A 20,771-nucleotide genomic window follows, 5' to 3' on the forward strand; every position below is an offset into this window, starting at 1 on the left:
ATGTGTTTGCCCTAAAAGACTCCTGTACGCTTTTTGTTATATGTTAGGATGCACGTTTATTATTTATTACGAAAAACGTATTTCACAATAAGTGATATTCACCCAAGAAGGCAAACAACTAACCATAAGTAAACTAAAAACGAAAATAGGGGAAATTCTAAATGTTTTTATAAGTGGCTACAAAAATCATTAATCATACACATTGTGCCTATAAACGAAAACAACAAAACCTACACAAAACTGACATGAAGTTCACCAATAACTAACAGCAATTAGGATAACAAGGGAAGCAGGTTTAAGCTAAACATTTCTACTGGTAAAGTCTTATTCGAGAGGTGGGGCGTCGTAGGTTTTGCAGCAGCAAACGCCGCGATATTTAGGACACAAACAAGACGGGATTATCGAATTTTTAACCGTCCTAAACCGTCGATCAGTTGTTAAGGGGTGTTGCCTGTCGTCCGGATTTTGTGGGGCATGATGTTCCGCTTAACGGTGCCAGAACTTGGAATGATATATTTTTGAGCTGACCACTGCAGTTAAGTGTTGCGCATTTATTAGCGCTGTATTTCCTTTGATAAAACGGGACAAAAAATTATCGATGGCACTAAAAGTTATTTTTTAACTCGTTTAAATATCTCTGAAAAAACGCTTTGGGGCTTAATCTGGCAAGACGAGAAAGAGCAAGAACAAAATTGCACAAAAGAAAAAAGTGAGTTTAAAAACGGACAGTTAATAATTAACCCGTTCGGAAGTGATTTAAAAAGTCTAATTATAAGCTCAAATTACTGACAGCGACTATGGCTGCTTACCGCTTACGAAAAAGGCAAAAAGCGATGTCCAAAGATAAACATTAAAAAAGAAGGGCAGCAAGTAATCAGCAGCTTAACAAATTTTATAAATGCCTAAATGTGCACTAGCAGAAAACACTATCCAAAGGAATAAGTGTTATACTATTGCAATCCCCAAGTGACGGACTAAAAAGGGTTATTGCTGAACAAACAAATACACATATTGATAGGATACAAAATCATATTAAAGCAACTTTCGTAAAAATAAGATGGTTTAGTACAGTGGTTCTCAACCGGCGTGCCCTTTCTAATGCCCAATTGTGCCGAGAGATATTTGAAAATCTTCAAGAACCTGATTTTTGCCAAAGTCTTACAACTTTTTGTGTAAGATTAGAGTGGAATAAATCCAACTAAAACTTCCTACGTTGTGCTGAGTTGGTGTGTGTTGTTCCAGTTCCGTTTATTGTGACATTCTAGTGATTATTACCTACATAAAATAGTTGTAGGGGTGTCGCAATCTATTTATTATTTCTTAGGGGTGCAGCAAGCCATAAAAGGTTGAGAACCAATGGTATAGTATAACAACTAATATTCAAGGCATGAAATTTTATAAAAACAAATTCACATTTAAATGATGTTTTTTGATATACAATCGTTGATCGTTAAACTGGATTATTTTGGGTTGGGCTTTTCACTATTTCTTCACCGTCAGCATGGGAGTTGAGAAGTGGAGTTTCTTGCCCGAACCAGCTGATGCCTCTTGATGCTTTTTTATCTTCATGGTCCCGAACGCTTCGCTTTTTCCCTTCATTATTGTCACCTTTGTGCCTGAGGTCTCGAAGCTGACGCTATCGCCTAAAAAATGCAGCAAAGTGAAGTTCAGAGCTGCATTGCAATTTGTCCAGCTAGGCGGCGAAAGTTTACACAGAATTAATCAAGGTGCAGAGTTAAACAAGTCAACACAGCCCCATAATCGCGGTGAAAGTTTAGAGACAACTATCAAATATTAAATTGACGTAGGCCTGCACACTAGAGTTCAAAGAACACCAGTTTAAAAAGTAAAACGCATAACGTCGCCTGTTTCCCTCAAACCAACAGCGATCGCTGATTTTCCCGAAAACAATTTAAAGCAATTTTGGAGCATAATGGTTGGAGATTGTAGTAAGACGTAATTAGAAAATCAAAACCCATACAAAAGTAAATATCATTTTTAGCATTTCGAATAATTCTGTATTCATTTTCATCATTATGTTACCTACTTCTGTATGGGCTTTGAAATTTAAAGCAACATCCTCCAAACATTTTAAAAGATATTTTTTCACAAAAATTAGATATGTCTTACATGACCCAAGCAAAACTACAGACCGTTATTGATGTTGGCATATCCCGGTAGGCTGTTGTTGCACGAAGAGGGCGAAACGATTCCCTCAGTACTGGAGCTCATCTTGCTGCTCAGCGCATAAGTGCTGGTCTTGGAGCGCACGCGCGACACCACGCGGTCACCCAGCTTGCTCACCGGCCTTATGAAGCTGCTGAAACCGGTTTGAAGCGGCTTGTACCAGATGTTGCGCAGCTCAGCGCGGCGCACGGCGGTCAGCGCAAAGATGAGAATACCCTTCGAGAGTCGCGCACACAAACAATACGTTTTATAAGTTTCGAATTTTGAATGATTCGTGTTATACATGCGCCTCGGAATTTTCTTCACGAAGTCAAAGTGCAATCAAAATTCTCTCGTTAATTTTATCTCGAAATTTACCCAGGTTAGTTATTGTTATACTTTAGACTCGAAGCATCCTAGAAAATGTATATTTCGCTAAAATTACTTGTCAGTTCTTCGCCTACAATAACAAGGCCAACAAACGTCATTTTTAGTACATTACAAGATTCTACACATTTTACAATGTTCAATGCGATGTACGAGCGTATCTAGCCTAGGTTTATGAGTGATATAAATTTCTCATGCATGAATACACCAAGCGCAGCCCGAAGCAAAGTTATAAGACGGCAATAAACGTAATACGGCGCCGATTAGTATTGTTTCTAAAGCGCATTTACTCTGGCTTACGGCATGCACGTGTTCTGATTTTTGACATTTGTTGTATCAGGTTTTATGAGGCAACTTAAGAGCAATGCTGCTAAAGGCAACATATTCGTTCGCGAACGTGTTGAACCAACACTCCAAAAAAATAGTAAAGTACAACCTACGAATTTAAATATTGACATCCAAGCAAATATACTAGTCTTCGTCACACCTTTAGTAGCCTGATATTCGCCATTTCTGGCAAAAGGTATAAGGCTGTCCGGACCGATAACATCTTTTGATTCTTCAAGGGTTAATAGGGATTCATTAAATTGGACAGAATTCGTTGCATTCGGACGAGTAACGATACTACCACTTCTTTACAAATACGTTGTTAACGGCAGAATTGCTAAGTAATCACCTGAAGGCTGCTAAACAGAGCAAAGAGCCAGGCCATGATCGAGTTGTAAGTGATATCGGTCGAGATCAGTGAAAGGTAGCCGAAGATCCAAGAGAGTCCCATCACAGTAACCATTGTCACAGCGATTGCAAATTCCCTGCTGTAGCTGCGGCTGGCAGTGACGTCACGCATCTGAGGAGCCAATTATAACAATCAGCGTGAATTCGAGACGTTTATGAATCATGATGACCACATTTATTTTTTCGCTTATTGCGCCCTAAAAATATCTTAAATATTTCGATGGCTTAAATTTAAGTAAAAGAAGCATACCTTCGGCATAATAAACACGATTTGCAGTGTCACAAAATTAATAAAATCGTCGATTGCTATGTTGCTAAATATTTATTTTCGTTACCAAACAAGTATAGGGCACAAATTGGAAATAATACCTAAATTATTTGAAACAAGTTTTACTAATTTTAAAGGGATTATTCTGTTCTCGTTTATCCAAAATTTGGATATCAGTTATAAAATTAGTTACGCGACTTCACATCCTGCCCTAATTCATCTGTTTAACCTATTGGTTTAGCCTTTCCCGGGCAGAATATCCTTAAATTTACTTTGAATCACTTGCCTAAACACTTCACCTTTCAAAGAAAAGGGACGTAATATAAGAAGCCAGGGAATGAGCGTTTACGTTTTGATAGGCATAGACTTAAAACCAATGAGCAACAAACAGACTATTTCAATGGCTCACACCAAATTGCACCTTTCTTTTGGGCTTTTTTTAACGCTTTTCACCTTTTATCAGTAGTTTTGAATGGATTTCAGTCACATTAACTGATGATGATAAGTGGAAATCGAAACGTTTTTTTAAGATGATATGGATTTACTCAACTTGTTTTACTTTGGCATTTATTTTAAACATCTATAAATACAATGTCTGACCTTGACTATACTCGCATAGTTGTACTACTGCTTGTCTTGCGAACTAATTGCAAAGTAACTCACGGCGATACGACGAGCGAAGAGCTTCTTCATGAGCAGCACAAAGATAGCGAGATTAATGAAAAGCAGAAAGCCACACGGAACGACGAAGCCGAAAGTGTGGGGACTTCCGTGGACCCAGCATTTGTTTGGGGCCCGGTAGTGAACGTGCAGAAAATGAACGGTATCTAAAAATGTCAGTTTTTAGTTGGCGGCTGTTTTCAACGCCGCCCTTTGTGCTATTAGGAATAACGGATAATTCACGATTGGCAAACAAGCTGTCTTCATGAAATAAAGCGGTAAGACACTTCGAAGCTAAGCAAGTTTTCCGCACTTACAAAAAAATAATGCAACAACCAGTGGGCCGCAAAACCTTTTTGGTTGGCCGTGCATTTTTGCTGAGCATATTTCAATTTTGGTCTAAGCAAATAGACAATAAGCATACAACAAGCTTCTTTATATTATTTTGTGTTGGTAATGTTGCTTGATTGATTTTCATTGTACGTTAAAATTGAAGGTGGCGGTGGATGGTCATTAATTATCTTTTGCGGGAAGCGAATGCTTTAAAACTTATGGATTGATTTAATTATTTTTGTCATTGTGGTGGGAAAAACAAAATTTTTTACCATTGAAAAAAAGATGACGTTTTCAACTCCTGTACACTAGAAGAACTATAGTATAGCGCTAAAAATATAGCGTTTTCGTATTTGTATGTATATACAAACCGTATAGAACATTAAGATTCGATGCTTGACCTAGCGTAGGTTCCCTTGCAAAATCCTAATGAATAGATAGCTCTTACATGTGGCTAGAGACTCAATTTTAAACGTCTATCACAGCTACATACCTAACGTATAATAATTGCTTTTCCACACCAACATATTACACTGCTCAGTTTAATAGTTCTTTTGACAAAAACCTTATTATCAAAACCCTGTAACATACCGATTGCTCCCGTGTTGTTGGTGCTGTTGCAAATGATCGGTTTATGTTGAATCCCGTCGTCATCTGAAAGGTCCTGTATCGTGCTGGAGTACCCGATAGAAGCAGCCACTATGAGCAACGGTGCCCCGTAGCCAACAATGTACGCCACCTTCTGGTAGCCGCTTGATTGCCTTTCAAAGGTCTGTGCGCAAAAAATGTTAAGGTTGAACCTATATCGACAAAATGCTAAAAATTTAGCCATAATTTTACGTAAAAACTGTGTAATTTAATTTGACATTGAAGCATAGAATTTACTTAAATCGAGCAAAGGAGTTGAATGTGACTAAATTATTAGTTGATTCGAATGTTAGAAGCTTATGTTAAAAATCTTTATAGTTGTGTTGTAAATTTCACAAAGAGTTGAAGTCAACATGCAGGTCTGCAACTAGGAAAATATGAAGTTCAAACCATTGCCAGTAGAGAATAAACACAGTGACTGTAGATGGCCATCCAGAACCAGGCGGACAAAAGCAAATAGTGAAGGAGAATTGCCAGTCCGCTGCAAAGAGTCTGCATCCTTGTGCGGCTTACACCGAGCACGAATACCAAGTAGAAGAGGCACAGAACGGTGCACAGATGCAGGAAGATTCGGGTTTGAAGGAGGTTTCGGATTTTCCTGCGGCGGTAAAACAAAGTAGGTTAATAATAACCAGTGTATTGTTGTAATGACGTTAGTCAATAAATTGACATAAGCTTGGTTTCAAAACACTTGATTTGACTCAAGTCGGTTAGGAAAAACGTTTGACGGACAAATGACTTGACTCGCATTAAACCTAATGGTTTTAGTTCAAAAAAATAAAAAAATGGGTTATTTACGTCAAACGCTCGTTATTTATTTAACATAATGGTATATTTTATTTATACCTTATTATATGCTTGCTATTTGTTTCCTTCATTGATTTTTTTGCAAAATATTAAAATGCGTTGAATTTACGAAATTAAAAAACTTTTACACTGTTTTGATCCCGATGAATTAACTTGGAATTTACCTGCGCATCTAATCATTTGACTGGGATATGACTTGATATTTATTGACAAATACTTAACTTGGAATTAAGTTGTCTTGCAAATGACTTGACTGAAACTTGTATCATTTTGAAATGAAATATTTACACTGACAACCAGACGGGTAAGTAAGATATTTATAAACGAGTTATGTTTAACCATTTTTTGTCGGCAAAAGAATGAGTGATACGCAAAATTATGTTGACAAAATTTTCCGAGAGAAGAACAAAGTTAAGTTTTGTTTTGGTAAAGTCTTTGCATAATGCCATTCTCAGTTTCCAATATCAAATTAATCAAACTATTATTCGAAATGACAAGTATTTTGTTCTTTGTATAGATTTGGAGATAATCGCACATATAGGCTAGTGTGGTATTTTATTAGGACAATAATTAAATCTACCAACTGCAGCTTTATTCAACACTGTCTTAGTTTTGCATTAGTGTCCCGGAAAATTGTTTAGATCACATGACCTACCTCGCTGACAAGTGAGCTAATACGGTTGCAACAAGACCAGCAATTGACAAGGAACATCCGAACAGCGTCACTGCCGAGAGCGACACGTCGGTGGGAAGTTTTTTGTGACTCTGGAAAGTAAACGATCAGCACTTTGCAGTAATAATCTCACCAACATCCAGAAATGTTTTTGGCATGAAAAGTGACTTAAAAAAAGCTTGCCTAAACTTGTAAAACTGGTTCAGTAATATTTTAGACTGCTTTTACAACAATAAACGACATAAAAAATACAAACGACGCCGTCGTAGATGGCTTGGAGATGTTTTGCAATTCGTCTATATTACATTATCTCCGGTCAGTTTTGAATTCCGGACCTACCGAAGACTAAAAATGCGAAAAGAGTTTGTAAGACAATAAAATCTCATCACTGTCACGGAGTTCGACCATCGTATTAATTTAATACCGGTATTTCGTTGTCGCACTCTATGAATCTACTGCCATGCAGCAGGCGCGATTTGCGCACTCGTTGTTCGCGTTGGTATTTCGCTAGCGTCTCTAAGGCGCAGTAATTATTGGTTTACGTTGGAATGGCGATTGCATTCTGCGCCCTATATAACCGTGCGTGTTTTTCGTTTTTTCATTCTACTTCACTTATACGCCCATGAGCAATAAACCTTCTACGAATACAACAATTACTTTATATTTTTAAGGCTTTTTTATGTTCGGGAACAATTTTTTAATTGGCAACTGCTTCTTCTCAACAAAACATTTGCGGACGATCAGCATAGTTTTGCAAATATTTTCTAAAGAACCACCTTTAAACTGCAACCTGTTGATTGCAAATATTCTGTCTCACCATCAAAATAGAGAAGCTTGTCAGGTGGTTGGTTCGACATGTCGAAGTGCCTTTTATCAAGCACACGCCCTTGGTCGACGGGAGTCCTTCCTTCTTGCTCGAGTAAACGCAGACCAATTGGCTATGACGTTCCTATCACAACACCAATTGTAAGTTAAATACCGACATGACTCGGGTTACCTTGTTCCAAAATTAATTCTTTAGGTTGTAATGCAATGGTTCTCAACCGGGGTACCGCGGCACTTAAGGGTGCCATTTTTAAGGCTCCAGGGTGCTGATAGATCTTTCAAATTTTTTGAGCTTCCAATTTTTGCTCTATTGGTAAGCTTCTTTACCAATTTTTTGTGCACCATCACAGTGCCTATAATTAGAATAGTTTTTCAACCTTGTTGCACAGTCAATGTGCTGTTTCAATCTCGTTTATTGTAACGGTAGCCTACAATTAATCCCTTAGAAAAAATACGCACTATTTATAATTTCTGTAGGGTACTGTATGTCGATTGCGAAAACACTGTTGTAGTGTTCCACAATCCTCGATTATACATTACCAACGAACCTCTAACTTTCCTGGAACAGGTGTTACTCGTTCGGATTTACTGTCTGCGAATGTGATGTTGATCGGTCGTACAAGATCTTTAATGGTGGTGTTTATTCCCACGTTGACAGAAGCAACCTAATTGACATCAGTGGAAATTATTTTTAGGGTATTAGTAGTGGGCTATAGCTAAGACGCGTGTTGATTTGTGAGATCTAATTTAAGACTGCTCGTCCTGTTATGCTCTTATATGCAAACGAATGTTATTTTAGAGCCAGCAGTTTTGCTCACATTATTTTTCATTAGAAATGTCACTATACGTAGCAACTTATTTGGAGTACTTTTTACTTTATGTCAGGTATGGGAATAAAATGCCAAGTACTGAACATTCCTATAGTTGTAAATATTACTTCAATGTAATAATATTTCTCGAACATTGCCTTGTTTTCAGTAGCATTCAAATTTTCACATTTGAAGTTACAATGTTAACCGTTTTAAAATAATAAAATACGTTTCTTACCAACATTTATACCCCTGACTGGGCGGCTTGTACACAGGTGGCAAATTCTTTTTGTCGTATGCTTACCCACGGACTGGCAGTGGAGTCGTTCGGGGCTCCTTGAACAATAGAGATGTACGCCTGGACAGGTGAGGTGGTGGTCCGGTTGGCCACTTCGTACGCTTCGGCGGGTATAAATACAGACACCGGCTGCACATGACTGTTGTTGTGCGCCGCTGTTGCGTTCACGGCAAAGAACGAATCGTTAAAGCGATTACCGTGGGTCGCCGGTCTTCCTACCTGGGGCACAAATAGAACAGAGGGTTTTTGACCATGTGATGCGCCGTGGAGTATATATTTAACATACCGCGAACTGCTTGCATAACTTGAAAAAAATACCGACAGCGCGTTCGTATGTTATACCAGGACTGTGTCGTGCCCCGTTGACGTGTTAAAACTCGAGGGATATTTCTGTTTGTTCTTCATTTGTTCCCACTATACAGGTGGGTCCCTAAAATATCTACTGTCTACGTTTGTGACATTTAAAATGGGATTTACTACATGGACGTTGACCGCAAAATTTTGTTTTTCAGGTGAAATAAACCGTACAAATTAAAATTGAAAACTAATTGTTTTGACCGTTTGATTTGGTTCAGTCGACGACCGCATCAGTTTTATGCTGTTGGGTTTATTTCGATTTTTTTTAAGTATTAGGGTCGCCGCGAAAAAGTTTGAAAAACACTGCTAAATACAAAGAAATAAAATTTAGTAAATTTTTTTCGAAACAAAAATTTTTGATTTTCGCAATCACATAGGAAAACAAAATAACGCTTACCACCACTGCCACATGTTCGGTCGCAAATGACGTCACGTTGACGTCAGGAGGCAGTGTGAGAAGTGACGTAATCGACTGCAGGGATTGAACGAGAGACGTGCTGTTGACCGCACTTTGGTTTGCCAGGGTGTTGATCGTATGCACGACGTTACTGAGGGTGTTTTCTGCTACCTAAAAACATTTATTCCTAAACAAGCTTACCGAATCTATATTTGTAGTGTCATGCATTTGTGTTTGATCAATAGTGTCCTTTTAACGATGCAATCTGTAAGATTTTCAGATGATTCTGTTTTCGTTTAAGAATCTTAATTTAATAACCTTATTCTCAACTCAATGTTTGTTTTATATGGTTTAAACCCTATTTTAGAAAGAGGTACAGATCAATGCGCTACGTTATTCGTATTTGTAGCCTAATTCAGTGCCCTTCAACATTTTGGTTTGTTAAACCCTTAAAATTTTTGTGACAAACTCATGCACCCTATTTACTTCCTATTTCATCCTATTTAAAACTGAGGTAAAAATCGATATGAAAAATCGTTATGCATATCAATATCATTATGTCAATTAAACCAAGCGGAACTGCCGACACTGTCGATGAGAGTTCGATTTTGGCTGCAGGCTGCTTGCGAGTACTATTGTGTGTCACACAACAGCATTCAACGTCAAATACTAATAGATTATTAAAAGTTTGTGATGTACTCTTGTATACCTTTTAGTACTGGTGCACCCCATACATATTTTGGTGCACCCTAGGGTGCACCATGCACACCGGTTGAAGAGCACTGGCCTAATTTATCATTGAATGCGTTAACGCTATTACATAATACCTGATTTAAAGTTGTTGACAATTCATCGATGTAATTGGTTACATGTTCACGTTCGGCTACTGTCAAGTTCAGTCCTGTCGACAGCAATCGAACTAGGGCTGTCTGATTGGCGATGGATAGGTGATTTAAATCCAGAACGCCCTTTTGAAAGAAAAGAAAATATGAAAAATACACAAATATGCTATACGGGTAAAATATTTTCCTAAACTTTAGTAAGAACTGTACTTTGTTGCTTATTTTAACTACATAAATAAAAAAATGTTTTGCGCTTTCCTCGTTCTAAATTATGATTCAGGTCCATTTCAGCCCATTTTGTTGAAATGCATTCCAACACTAAAAAGTAATAAAACAAGGTCGCGTGTGAAGTAACTGTGAACGGCAAATAAACGAACGAGAAGAGAAGGTTTCAGACCAAATGTTGTGTTAGGCTTCTTCTCGCAAATTCAAATCTAATTTTAAATATAGATTATACAACTCTAAACAGATTTCCGGATATAAACATATGTCAAACAATATTTGTAAAGTAATTGCCGACATATTTAAAATTCCGGACACATTTTTTGACGCATGACTACCTCTAAACTGCAACTCTACAAGGTTTGTTAGTTGTCATATTTATTTTCTTGTCTTCATACCAAGTAAGAATTTTGTTGCAATAATACGTTGGTTGTCAACCTTTCGTATGTAGTGTGCCAGTTTATAAATAATTTCATAATATAGAAAACTCGCGTGTCAAACATTTTCTTTGTTAGGTTTTTCACTGGCAACTTCCGGAGTCGGTTAAAAATACCTGAGTCCGACTCCAGCCAATGTGCAATAGCATCGAGTCCCAATGTCGGACTCGGGTAGTTTTACCTATATATAGTCTTACTCGAGTTTCGGGTTCGACTCCGCCACCCTGGTGTGAACTGACATCTATAATAATTATTTACGAATTATCTGACATTTAATTCACAGTCTTGGAAGACGACATTAAACCTAATTTCATAAGGCAAATTCTGTAAAGATGCCCTAACCCTGCTGAAAAAAAACGAACTGTCACGAACACATTACTGTGGCCGCTATTCTGGAATATACTTCGACGCTTTTAGCCGATACCAAGTGTTTACTCTCAGTTTCACTTTTAGCTTGATTTCTCAGTCGTACAAAAACACACGTGCTTAGTTTTAACGTATAATGCCCTGCTTTAACGCAGTAAACCTCTTCGCCAATTTTAGGGCATTGTGACTTAATAGGGACGGTTAGTCGTACAACACAAGTTTAACGCCCATAACAAATATTGTTAAATTCAACAGTTAAGACACCAATTTTTGACGAACTGAATTTGTGTGCAAACATTTAGCTATAGCGCTAGTATTAGTGATATAATAATAATGTTAATGGTGTGGTGGTAGTGATAAAATGGTTGCACTTTCTTGGGGCGGTATATCGTGCCCGTTAAATAGTTTGGCGTGCCCTCTAAAATCATCTCGTACCAGGGGTTGCCGACCCCCGGTGTATAGTGTATATATTGTGCCAACCTTAGTAAAGAGAGACGACAGAGTAACAGAGCACGGGGCTTCTGTGTAGGTTCCGACATCGAACGACGCTGTCTTTGTTGCGTTGTTTGTAGTGCAAGTAATTGACGCTATTGGTCTACCTATAAACAGTTTTAGAAAATAGTATCAAACGGTGTATTTTTTATGTGCCAATTGCAGTGTAACAATCGTAAAAAATACCTGGCTTTTTTGAAAGGGTTCGTAAATAAAAATTAATTGATAAACATCTGTTTTTAGGTTACCACGTTTTAAGATTTTTAGCGACATCGAACCAATTATATTTGAGTCTCTTATGTTAACAAAAAATCAGTTGATTTGCCATATTTCGTTTAAAATTAGTTGATGATTCATATTTTAAATATTTACTGAATTAAATATTTGTTTAAAAATATTAAAATAAAATTTTTCATAAGCAGATGTTTTGAATTCTAAAATAGATTGCGCTTTGACCGTTATCACACTGTTTTTGACTCCAAACAGTTTCGGTGACGTATGCTTTCCCAAAGTTGTTTCCCTTGATTACTTGTTGGTCGCAGCTAGCTGAAAGACAGGGTTCATTTAGAAATGTGTAAATACTAATTGGTTATTTAAAGGTTTATAAAGTTAAACTCTTACCTGTACATATTTCGGTCTTAGCATGTTTCGCAAATCCTGTATTACAGCTGCATATATTATCACTCGTGCAATGTGCGTTGAGGCCACAATCTTTCGAACATTTTTTAGGCAAATCTACAAATCAGTAAGGTCGAATTAGCTATTAGGTCGGCTTGTACAACCCCGTTTGCAACTCTACTGCCACTCGACTGGCAAAGCTCTTTATTAGTTCTTTCGACAACATGTTTTTTTTTGAAAAGCTAGGCTGTTGTGTTTAAAGATACACTTGCTATTGTGATGTAATAAAACCTTTTGTCAAATGTTTTTATTTGAGTCAAACTTAACGTTTACTTTTATTAAGATGGAGTCTAGTATTTAGTGTGGGTTTTGAGGCTACTCTAGAGTTAGCGAATTTATAGTACATTACCAGAAGCATCTCCAGCGGAGAGAAAAGCAAAGGGTCAACGCGAATTTGTACCTTTCTGTAAGTTATTTGTTCTCTAACGAATAATCCGCTATAACAGTGTTACATTGGTAAAAAACTAAATTGGATAAAAATCAGTAAGAGATGGTTTATTCATTAGTCAAACTTTATTTATTGCAGTCAACTATACTAACGGGTTTATTTTTAGTTTATATTCTATATATCCTAAAAACTGTTTTGAAAAACTAGAAACTGTTCTAAGTAAGCAGTTTTACGAGAATTAAAAAATACCACTGCAGAAAGTTCCATTTCCACTGTAGTCTTCCATGCACTGACAAGAAAACGACCCAACCGTGTTCTGACAAATCGCCTTGGGATGACAGTTGTTTATGCTTTCAGCACATTCATCGATATCTAAAGGCGACAGTAATATATGCAGTTCATTTATATTTTTGGTACGTAAATTTAAACAAAACCAGGTAAGTCATTTCAGTTGCAGTTAAATTCAAGCTCCTATTATGTATGTTTATTTAGTTTTTGATATCTGCGTAGTTCGTTTGATTTTTATGTTTTAGTTTATTTTGTGTTAACAGACCTGTGTATTATATTGTTATTGCGTATATCTGAACAACACCAGGAAAATGTTGTTTCACCTACAGTTATCAAATTTAAGCTCCAATTTTGTATTTTTATTTGGTGCGTAGTTCGTGTGATTTTTAAACGTTATGTTTACTTTATTTTGTTTTAACAGACCTGTGCAGGTTTTACCGTCCCCTCTGTATCCAGCCAGACAAGTGCAGAAGTATGAGCCTGGAACTGGTTTGCATTTCGCGTTTGGATCGCACGTCGCCGGGTTGGAGCAAGGTACAGCTGCAATAAGTTAGGCGAAAAAAGGTAATTCACTAAAATTACTTTACTGTTTATTTATTATTCGCAGTGTTGTAATGACTTAAGACAATGACTTGACTTATCGCACTTAAGTCACTGATTTCAAATGACTTGACTTGACTTAAGTCTTTTGGGCAAATGACTTGACTTGACTTAAGTCATTTGGACAAATGACTTGGGTTAAAATAAATTGTTTTAATTAAGCAATTAATTATAAAATTGCGTTATTTAGCTCAATCTTTGCACATAAAAGAATTTGCTTGTTACATGCTGCTTTTAGGTTATTTGGGACTTGAGTTGCTCATAATAATCGGAGGAGTTTGCCGGTTTTCATAATTTAAAGTTTTATATTTTTGACAAGCGCTGGACTTGAAGTTGACTTGCTCTAATTATGACTTGACTGGGACTTGACTTGGGCAACCGATGACTTGGACTGGGACATGACTTGTTATTTATTCAAAAAGACTTGACTTGTACTTAAGTTATTTTACGAATGACTTGACTGTGACTTTAGTCATTTCAAAATTACTTGTTAACAACACTGATTATTCCATGCCTTTTTCCTTGTTTGCGCCTGTGGTACGCGGACTGCAGCTTGGGCATCCTTCACTTAAACTTAGTCTGCCGTTTGTCGTAGGCTGGATTAGTTATATTAAGAGAAGATTTTGTTTTACAAAGTATCTTTGGTTTGACTCAAGTTTTAACAAAAACAATGGATTCGAACGACAGACTAACAACGCTTACCGATACAGGAAGTACCATTTCCACTAAAGAATTCGTTGCATTTGCATGAAAATGACCCAACTGTGTTCACGCAAACTGCGTTGGCGTGGCAATTGTGGATGCTTTCAACGCATTCATCGATATCTGTAGGATTTAGACAATATGTACTTGTTTTTTTCAAGATTTACAATCATGTATAGAAACGTAAACTTAATCGTAGCCATACGGCTTTTGACATATTTTTGACACCTACTGGATTTATTTTGAGGATGTGCGACAAATCATTTGAATACTCGAGATTTGAAGACTAATAATCATTGCCTGAGTTGATGACGATTCACATTAGTGCAACTGCAATTCCGAATTAAACAGACGAATTAGATAATGAGAAAAGTACTATACGCATTCAATCGTTCGGAAAATAATAATCGAGGCCATGGACGCCCCCCTGGAATTTCAAAATGCTATTATTAGTATTATTTGTAAGTGTATTATTACTTATGAAAGTTAAAAATATTATACACTATCCATTGCCTCCAGTGGCGTATCCAGGGGGCTGGAGTTCTTACCCCCCCTTTTTGTAAGTAATATGTTCGTTTTTTGTTCGTTTTTGTCATGGTTTAACAAATTGTTCGAAGCGGCGTGCCTTTTAAGTAATTGGGTCACGCGTCTTAATCTAATGCGAAACCAAAATCGAGCGCAAAACGCTGTTTTTCGTCGTTAGTTTGGTCGACCGTAAACGCTGGATAGTTTTTCTCTTTCGTTATTTGTTTAGGACGTTTAGGTTGACTGACTAGCAAGTGGGTATTCGACAATTGACAACGCTAAGTCAAACCTCCTTTCTTTTTTTCTCGCTAGAAAACGTCGAGTTATACGCAGTATGTTCCTCGCTATTCGGTCTCTGCGCTAATATCCGATGTTGTTGTAACATCGATATTTGTTTAACTGAAGCAGATTCTTAAAAGGAGGTATAATGGTGACTGTCATGCGCGTTACAAAGTCTCCATTTTTAAGTAATGATAGTTAACACAAAATTATGCTCTTTAGGCATACTCGAAGACCACGTGCAAAGTGTGCAATGGACACAACTTACTTCCCCTCGACCGCAGCTTGTAAATTAGCTGATTCGACACACAGCTCGGCGCAGATGTTGCGCTAATCGTGGCATGATAACACTCGGGAAAAACGATGTTCGTTTAGTATTGCACGTGGTGAAAGGCGTGCTTGTAATTTAGCACTAGTTCCGTTCATGGAACTTGAAAACTGCGTTGCTGATAGTCGAATATGTATGATTCTACCACAATTAATCACACGTTTTTTTACGGTCTTGTTTTTTTTTGCCTGAAGTAAACGATTGCACACCGTGGTTTCGCAGCTGGCGCATGACAGGATTATTGACGACGCACGTGCTCGCTTTTGCTCGACGTATTTGGCTGTTTCTAAGTTTTTTATCATGTATAGCAATCACCATTCTATGACGTCATACTGTCACTGTTTTATGACGTCATTATTCATTAACGTCAGACGAAAAATAGGGGAATTCCCTAAGTTGAAAATTCAGGACCCTTTTTTTTATTTTCTGCTTACGCCCCTGATTGCCCCCCTTGAAAATTTTCTGCGGGCGCCCCTGATCGAGGCCCACATTACGAAAGTATGTTGACGCTTCTTTACAAAGAAGGCAGGTTAAATCGTTCAATAAAAGCAATCAGGTATAGACAGTGGCGAAAGTAAGCCTGTACGGTCGGAACCTCAAAAAAAAATAATTTAGGCATTATTTTGCTGAATTTAGGCCTTATTCCGATGAATTTAAGACTAATTCCAAATAATTTAGGCCTTATTCTGATGAATTTAGGCCTTATTCCGACAGATTTAGGTCGTATTGGGACGATTTTGATCTTATGCTGTACTTAGTGTGTTGGCTATTACTGCGTATTTGGCAGTATTATATCGCTGGTCTTAATACTATGGTTTTACAGATTTTTGTGCTTTAGGCATTGTTGCTTTTTAGGTCTTATTGTGTGTTCTCAAGAAAAAGACCCAACCGTGTTCTGATAAATCGCTTTGGTATGACAGCTGTATATCTTTTCAGCACAATCATCGATATCTAAAGGCGACAGTAATATATGCAGTTCATTTATATTTTTGGTACGTAAATTTAAACAAAACCAGGTAAGTCATTTCAGTTGCAGTTAAATTCAAGCTCCTATAATGTATGTTTATTTAGTTTTTGATATCTGCGTAGTTCGTTTGATTTTTATGTTTTAGTTTATTTTGTGTTAACAGACCTGTGTATTATATTGTTATTGCGTATATCTGAACAACACCAGGAAAATGTTGTTTCACCTACAGTTATCAAATTTAAGCTCCAATTTTGTATTTTTATTTGGTGCGTAGTTCGTGTGATTTTTAAACGTTATGTTTACTTTATTTTGTCTTAACAGACCTGTGCAGGTTTTTCCGTCTCCACTGTATCCAGCCAGACAATGGCAGGAGTATGAGCCTGGAACTGGTTTGCATTTCGCGTTTGGATCGCACGTCGCCGGGTTGGAGCAAGGTACAGCTGCAATAAGTTAGGCGAAAAAAGGTAATTCACTAAAATTACTTTACTGTTTATTTATTATTCGCAGTGTTGTAATGACTTAAGTCAATGACTTGACTTAAGTGCACTTAAGTCACTGATTTCAAATGACTTGACTTGACTTAAAGTCTTTTGGGCAAAATGACTTGACTTGACTTAAGTCTTTTGGGCAAATGACTTGACTTGACTTAAGTCATTTGGACAAATGATTTGGGTTAAAATAAATTGTTTTAATTGAGTAATTAATTATAAAATTGCGTTATTTAGCTCAATCTTTGCACATGAAAGAATTTGCTTGTTACATGCTGCTTTTAGGTTATTTGTGACTTGAGTTGCTCATAATAATCGGAGGAGTTTGCCGGTTTTCATAATTTAAAGTTTTATTTTTTTGACAAGCGCTGGACTTGAAGTTGACTTGCTCTAATTATGACTTGACTGGGACTTGACTTGGGCAACCGATGACTTGGACTGGGACTAGACTTGTTATTTATTCAAAAAGACTTGCTTGTACTTAAGTTATTTTACGAATGACTTGACTGGGACTTAAGTCATTTCAAAATGACTTGTTTACAACACTGATTATTCGATGCCCTTTTTCTTGTTTTCGCCTGTGGTACGCGGACTGCAGCTTGGGCATCCTTCACTTAAACTTAGTCTGCCGTTTGTCGTAGGCTGGACTAGTTATATTAAGAGAAGATTTTGTTTTACAAAGTTCCTTTGGTTTGACTCAAGTTTTAACAAAAACAATGGATTCGAACGACAGACTAACAACGCTTACCGATACAGGAAGTACCATTTCCACTAAAGAATTCGTTGCATTTGCATGAAAATGACCCAACTGTGTTCACGCAAACTGCGTTGGCGTGGCAATTGTGGATGCTTTCAACGCATTCATCGATATCTGTAGGATTTAGACAATATGTACTTGTTTTTTTCAAGATTTACAATCATGTATAGAAACGTAAACTTAAACGTAGCCATACGGCTTTTGACATATTTTTGACACCTACTGGATTTATTTTGAGGATGTGCGACAAATCATTTGAATACTCGAGATTTGAAGGCTAATAATCATTGCCTGAATTGATGACGATTCACATTAGTGCAACTGCAATTCCGAATTAAACAAACGAATTAGATAATGAGAAAAGTACTATACGCATCCAATCGTTAGAGGGGGCACTTGCCTCCCCCCTGGAATCTCGAAATGCAATTATTAGTATTATTTGTAAGTGTAATATGTATCAAATTTAAGCTCCAATTTTGTATTTTTATTTGGTGCGTAGTTCGTGTGATTTTTAAACGTTATGTTTACTTTATTTTGTCTTAACAGACCTGTGCAGGTTTTACCGTCCCCTCTGTATCCAGCCAGACAAGTGCAGAAGTATGAGCCTGGAACTGGTTGGCATCTCGCGTTTGGATCGCACGTCGCCGGGTTGGAGCAAGGTACAGCTGCAATAAGTTAGGCGAAAAAAGGTAATTCACTAAAATTACTTTACTGTTTATTTATTATTCGCAGTGTTGTAATGACTTAAGACAATGACTTGACTTAAGCGCACTTAAGTCACTGATTTCAAATGACTTGACTTGACTTAAGTCTTTTGGGCAAATGACTTAACTTGACTTAAGTCTTTTGGGCAAATGACTTGACTTGACTTAAGTCATTTGGACAAATGACTTGGGTTAAAATAAATTGTTTTAATTAAGCAATTAATTATAAAATTGCGTTATCCCAATCTTTGCACATAAAAGAATTTGCTTGTTACATGCTGCTTTTAGGTTATTTGTGACTTGAGTTGCTCATAATAATCGGAGGAGTTTGCCGGTTTTCATAATTTAAAGTTTTATTTTTTTGACAAGCGCTCGACTTGAAGTTGACTTGCTCTAGTTATGACTTGACACGTCGCCGGGTTGGAGCAAGGTTGCGGTAAGTTAAAGCGAAAATGTTAAGGTAATTTAATAAAATTTATTTCATTCATATTTGATGCCCTTGGCTTGTTTGCGCCTGTTCGCGGGCTGTAGCTTAGACAGCTTTGACTTGAACTTAGTCTAACTGTCTGTCGTCGGCTGAACTTGATTTTAGGAAATTCTTTTAGTTATATTTCGGGAACTTTTTGTTTTAAAAATACCTTCAGTTTGACTCAAGTGTAGAAGAAAACAATTCGAACAACAGACTAACAACGCTTACCGATACAGGAAGTACCATTTCCACTAAAGAATTCGTTGCATTTGCATGAAAATGACCCAACTTTGTTCAAGCAAACTGCGTTGGCGTGGCAATTGTGGATGCTTTCAACGCATTCATCGATATCTGTAGGATTCACACATTTTTTTAAGATTTACAATCATGAATAGAAATGTAAACTTAGTCTTAGCCATACGGCTTTTGACATATTTGTGATACCTACTGGACTTATTTTGTGGATATGGCAATTTAAACCATATTAAGGCGTTTTTTTCGCTTTACGAATCGATAACACCATCGGAAAAAGGTAGTTTCTAAGGTACACCTATTCAACCTAAAGCTTTGAATAAACAGACTATGCATGACGTCACGTTTAGATTTAACTGTACCTTTAACAAGAACAAGCAAGTTACGTTAATTTTCTCGAGTGTATCGGTTACTGTTTATGGACTAAAACCGACTCTCTTATAGGTTACAAAATATGCCATGACTAGTACACACTATGTGTAATCGAGTCCGCCATTTATATAGAAACCAAAAAAATCTCTGCGATCTTTACATTACCGTTATCACCAAAAAGACCGCGAGGCCATTCTGATACAGGAAAAACTTACCGGTGCATATGGTTCCTGGTCCACGGAAGCCGGCTTTGCAAGTGCACGCGTATGAGCCAGGCAGCTTCTGGCAATTCGCGTTGGCATCGCAGTTGTTTGTCGAAAGACACTCGTTTATTTCCGCCACTGTAAATCAAAGGCACAATCATTGTCGTTTTCGCAAAGCGCCATATATACAGATTTATAATTTGTACTTTTATATTTCTTTCCTGGCGATGCCCAGATGTTTAGATACTGTCATTCGGTTTGGTACAAATAACTGTGACCTAATAAGTAGATCTTAACCTAATTTAATGGAACGTCAATATGCCTATACTTTGTTCGTTAATTAACCAGGGCCTAAATGCCCAGAATCATTTGTTACCAGATGATATGTTTTTCTTCTCAGCACAATTTGTGTAAGCAACTCACACATAACAGGTGACCCGTAATTTGTTTGTTGTAATTCATTTAGTTTAAAGTTGTTGAAGGCCCGTTAATTTGGTGAAAGTATAGTTTATTCAGGAGTGAAATTTATGCCCACTATACCCACGTTCGTTAGCACGTTCGCGGACAATCTAACAAACTGCTATTTTTAATGATAAACACATTTAATATGTATAAATCATACGGTATATATTTTACCTTCAGTTGTGTAAAGTTTGCCCAACTAATCATATAACTTACATGCAGCGGAATATTCAAAGAGCAAAAGAAAGGCGAAAGTTGCGAAAAACGCTCCCCTCATCCTTGAAAATTGCTTTTCACTCACAGATTTCAGATCTGAATCTTTTGCTTTATTTATAAAAATGTGAAGATGTTCACTGCTTGCAGCATAAAGATAAACAAGTAATGCGTTAACAAAGTGACAAGAAATTAGGCCTCGACAATTATAAAATTATTCTGCCCGATCTTTAATTTTTAAATTTATTCTGCCATTCTCTAATTTAAAGTCAAATGTGAGCTATCTTATTATTCAGGCATTAACAGTTGCACCTTAAAGTTGTTCGTTCCTTGCTTAATGCTTGAACAACACTGCTCTGTTTCCTTGTTTGCTT

General features: G+C 37.1%; 1 protein-coding gene across 1 annotated transcript; it reads right to left on the bottom strand.

The window, feature by feature from the left end:
- Nucleotides 1-49: 49 nt before the first annotated feature.
- Nucleotides 50-20,535, bottom strand: LOC146133254 (uncharacterized). The gene is made up of 24 exons (XM_083397699.1): nt 20,401-20,535; nt 19,735-19,860; nt 19,124-19,246; nt 18,271-18,387; nt 17,714-17,836; nt 16,801-16,917; nt 14,379-14,501; nt 13,500-13,616; nt 13,038-13,160; nt 12,344-12,457; nt 12,179-12,268; nt 11,711-11,829; nt 10,191-10,331; nt 9,364-9,534; nt 8,616-8,828; nt 8,051-8,167; nt 7,495-7,626; nt 6,660-6,769; nt 5,588-5,795; nt 5,141-5,321; nt 4,220-4,383; nt 3,230-3,400; nt 2,154-2,403; nt 50-1,643 (listed from the first exon to the last, which is right to left on the bottom strand). Exons 1-24 carry the CDS (start codon nt 20,459-20,461, stop codon nt 1,483-1,485), a joined length of 3,372 nt encoding a protein of 1,123 aa, XP_083253825.1. The 5' UTR covers nt 20,462-20,535; the 3' UTR covers nt 50-1,482.
- Between the last annotated feature and the right edge of the window lie 236 nt (nt 20,536-20,771).

Source organism: Ascidiella aspersa, chromosome 9, assembly GCF_963924565.1.
Source record: "Ascidiella aspersa chromosome 9, kaAscAspe10.2, whole genome shotgun sequence".
Classification (NCBI taxonomy): Eukaryota; Metazoa; Chordata; class Ascidiacea; order Phlebobranchia; family Ascidiidae; genus Ascidiella; species Ascidiella aspersa.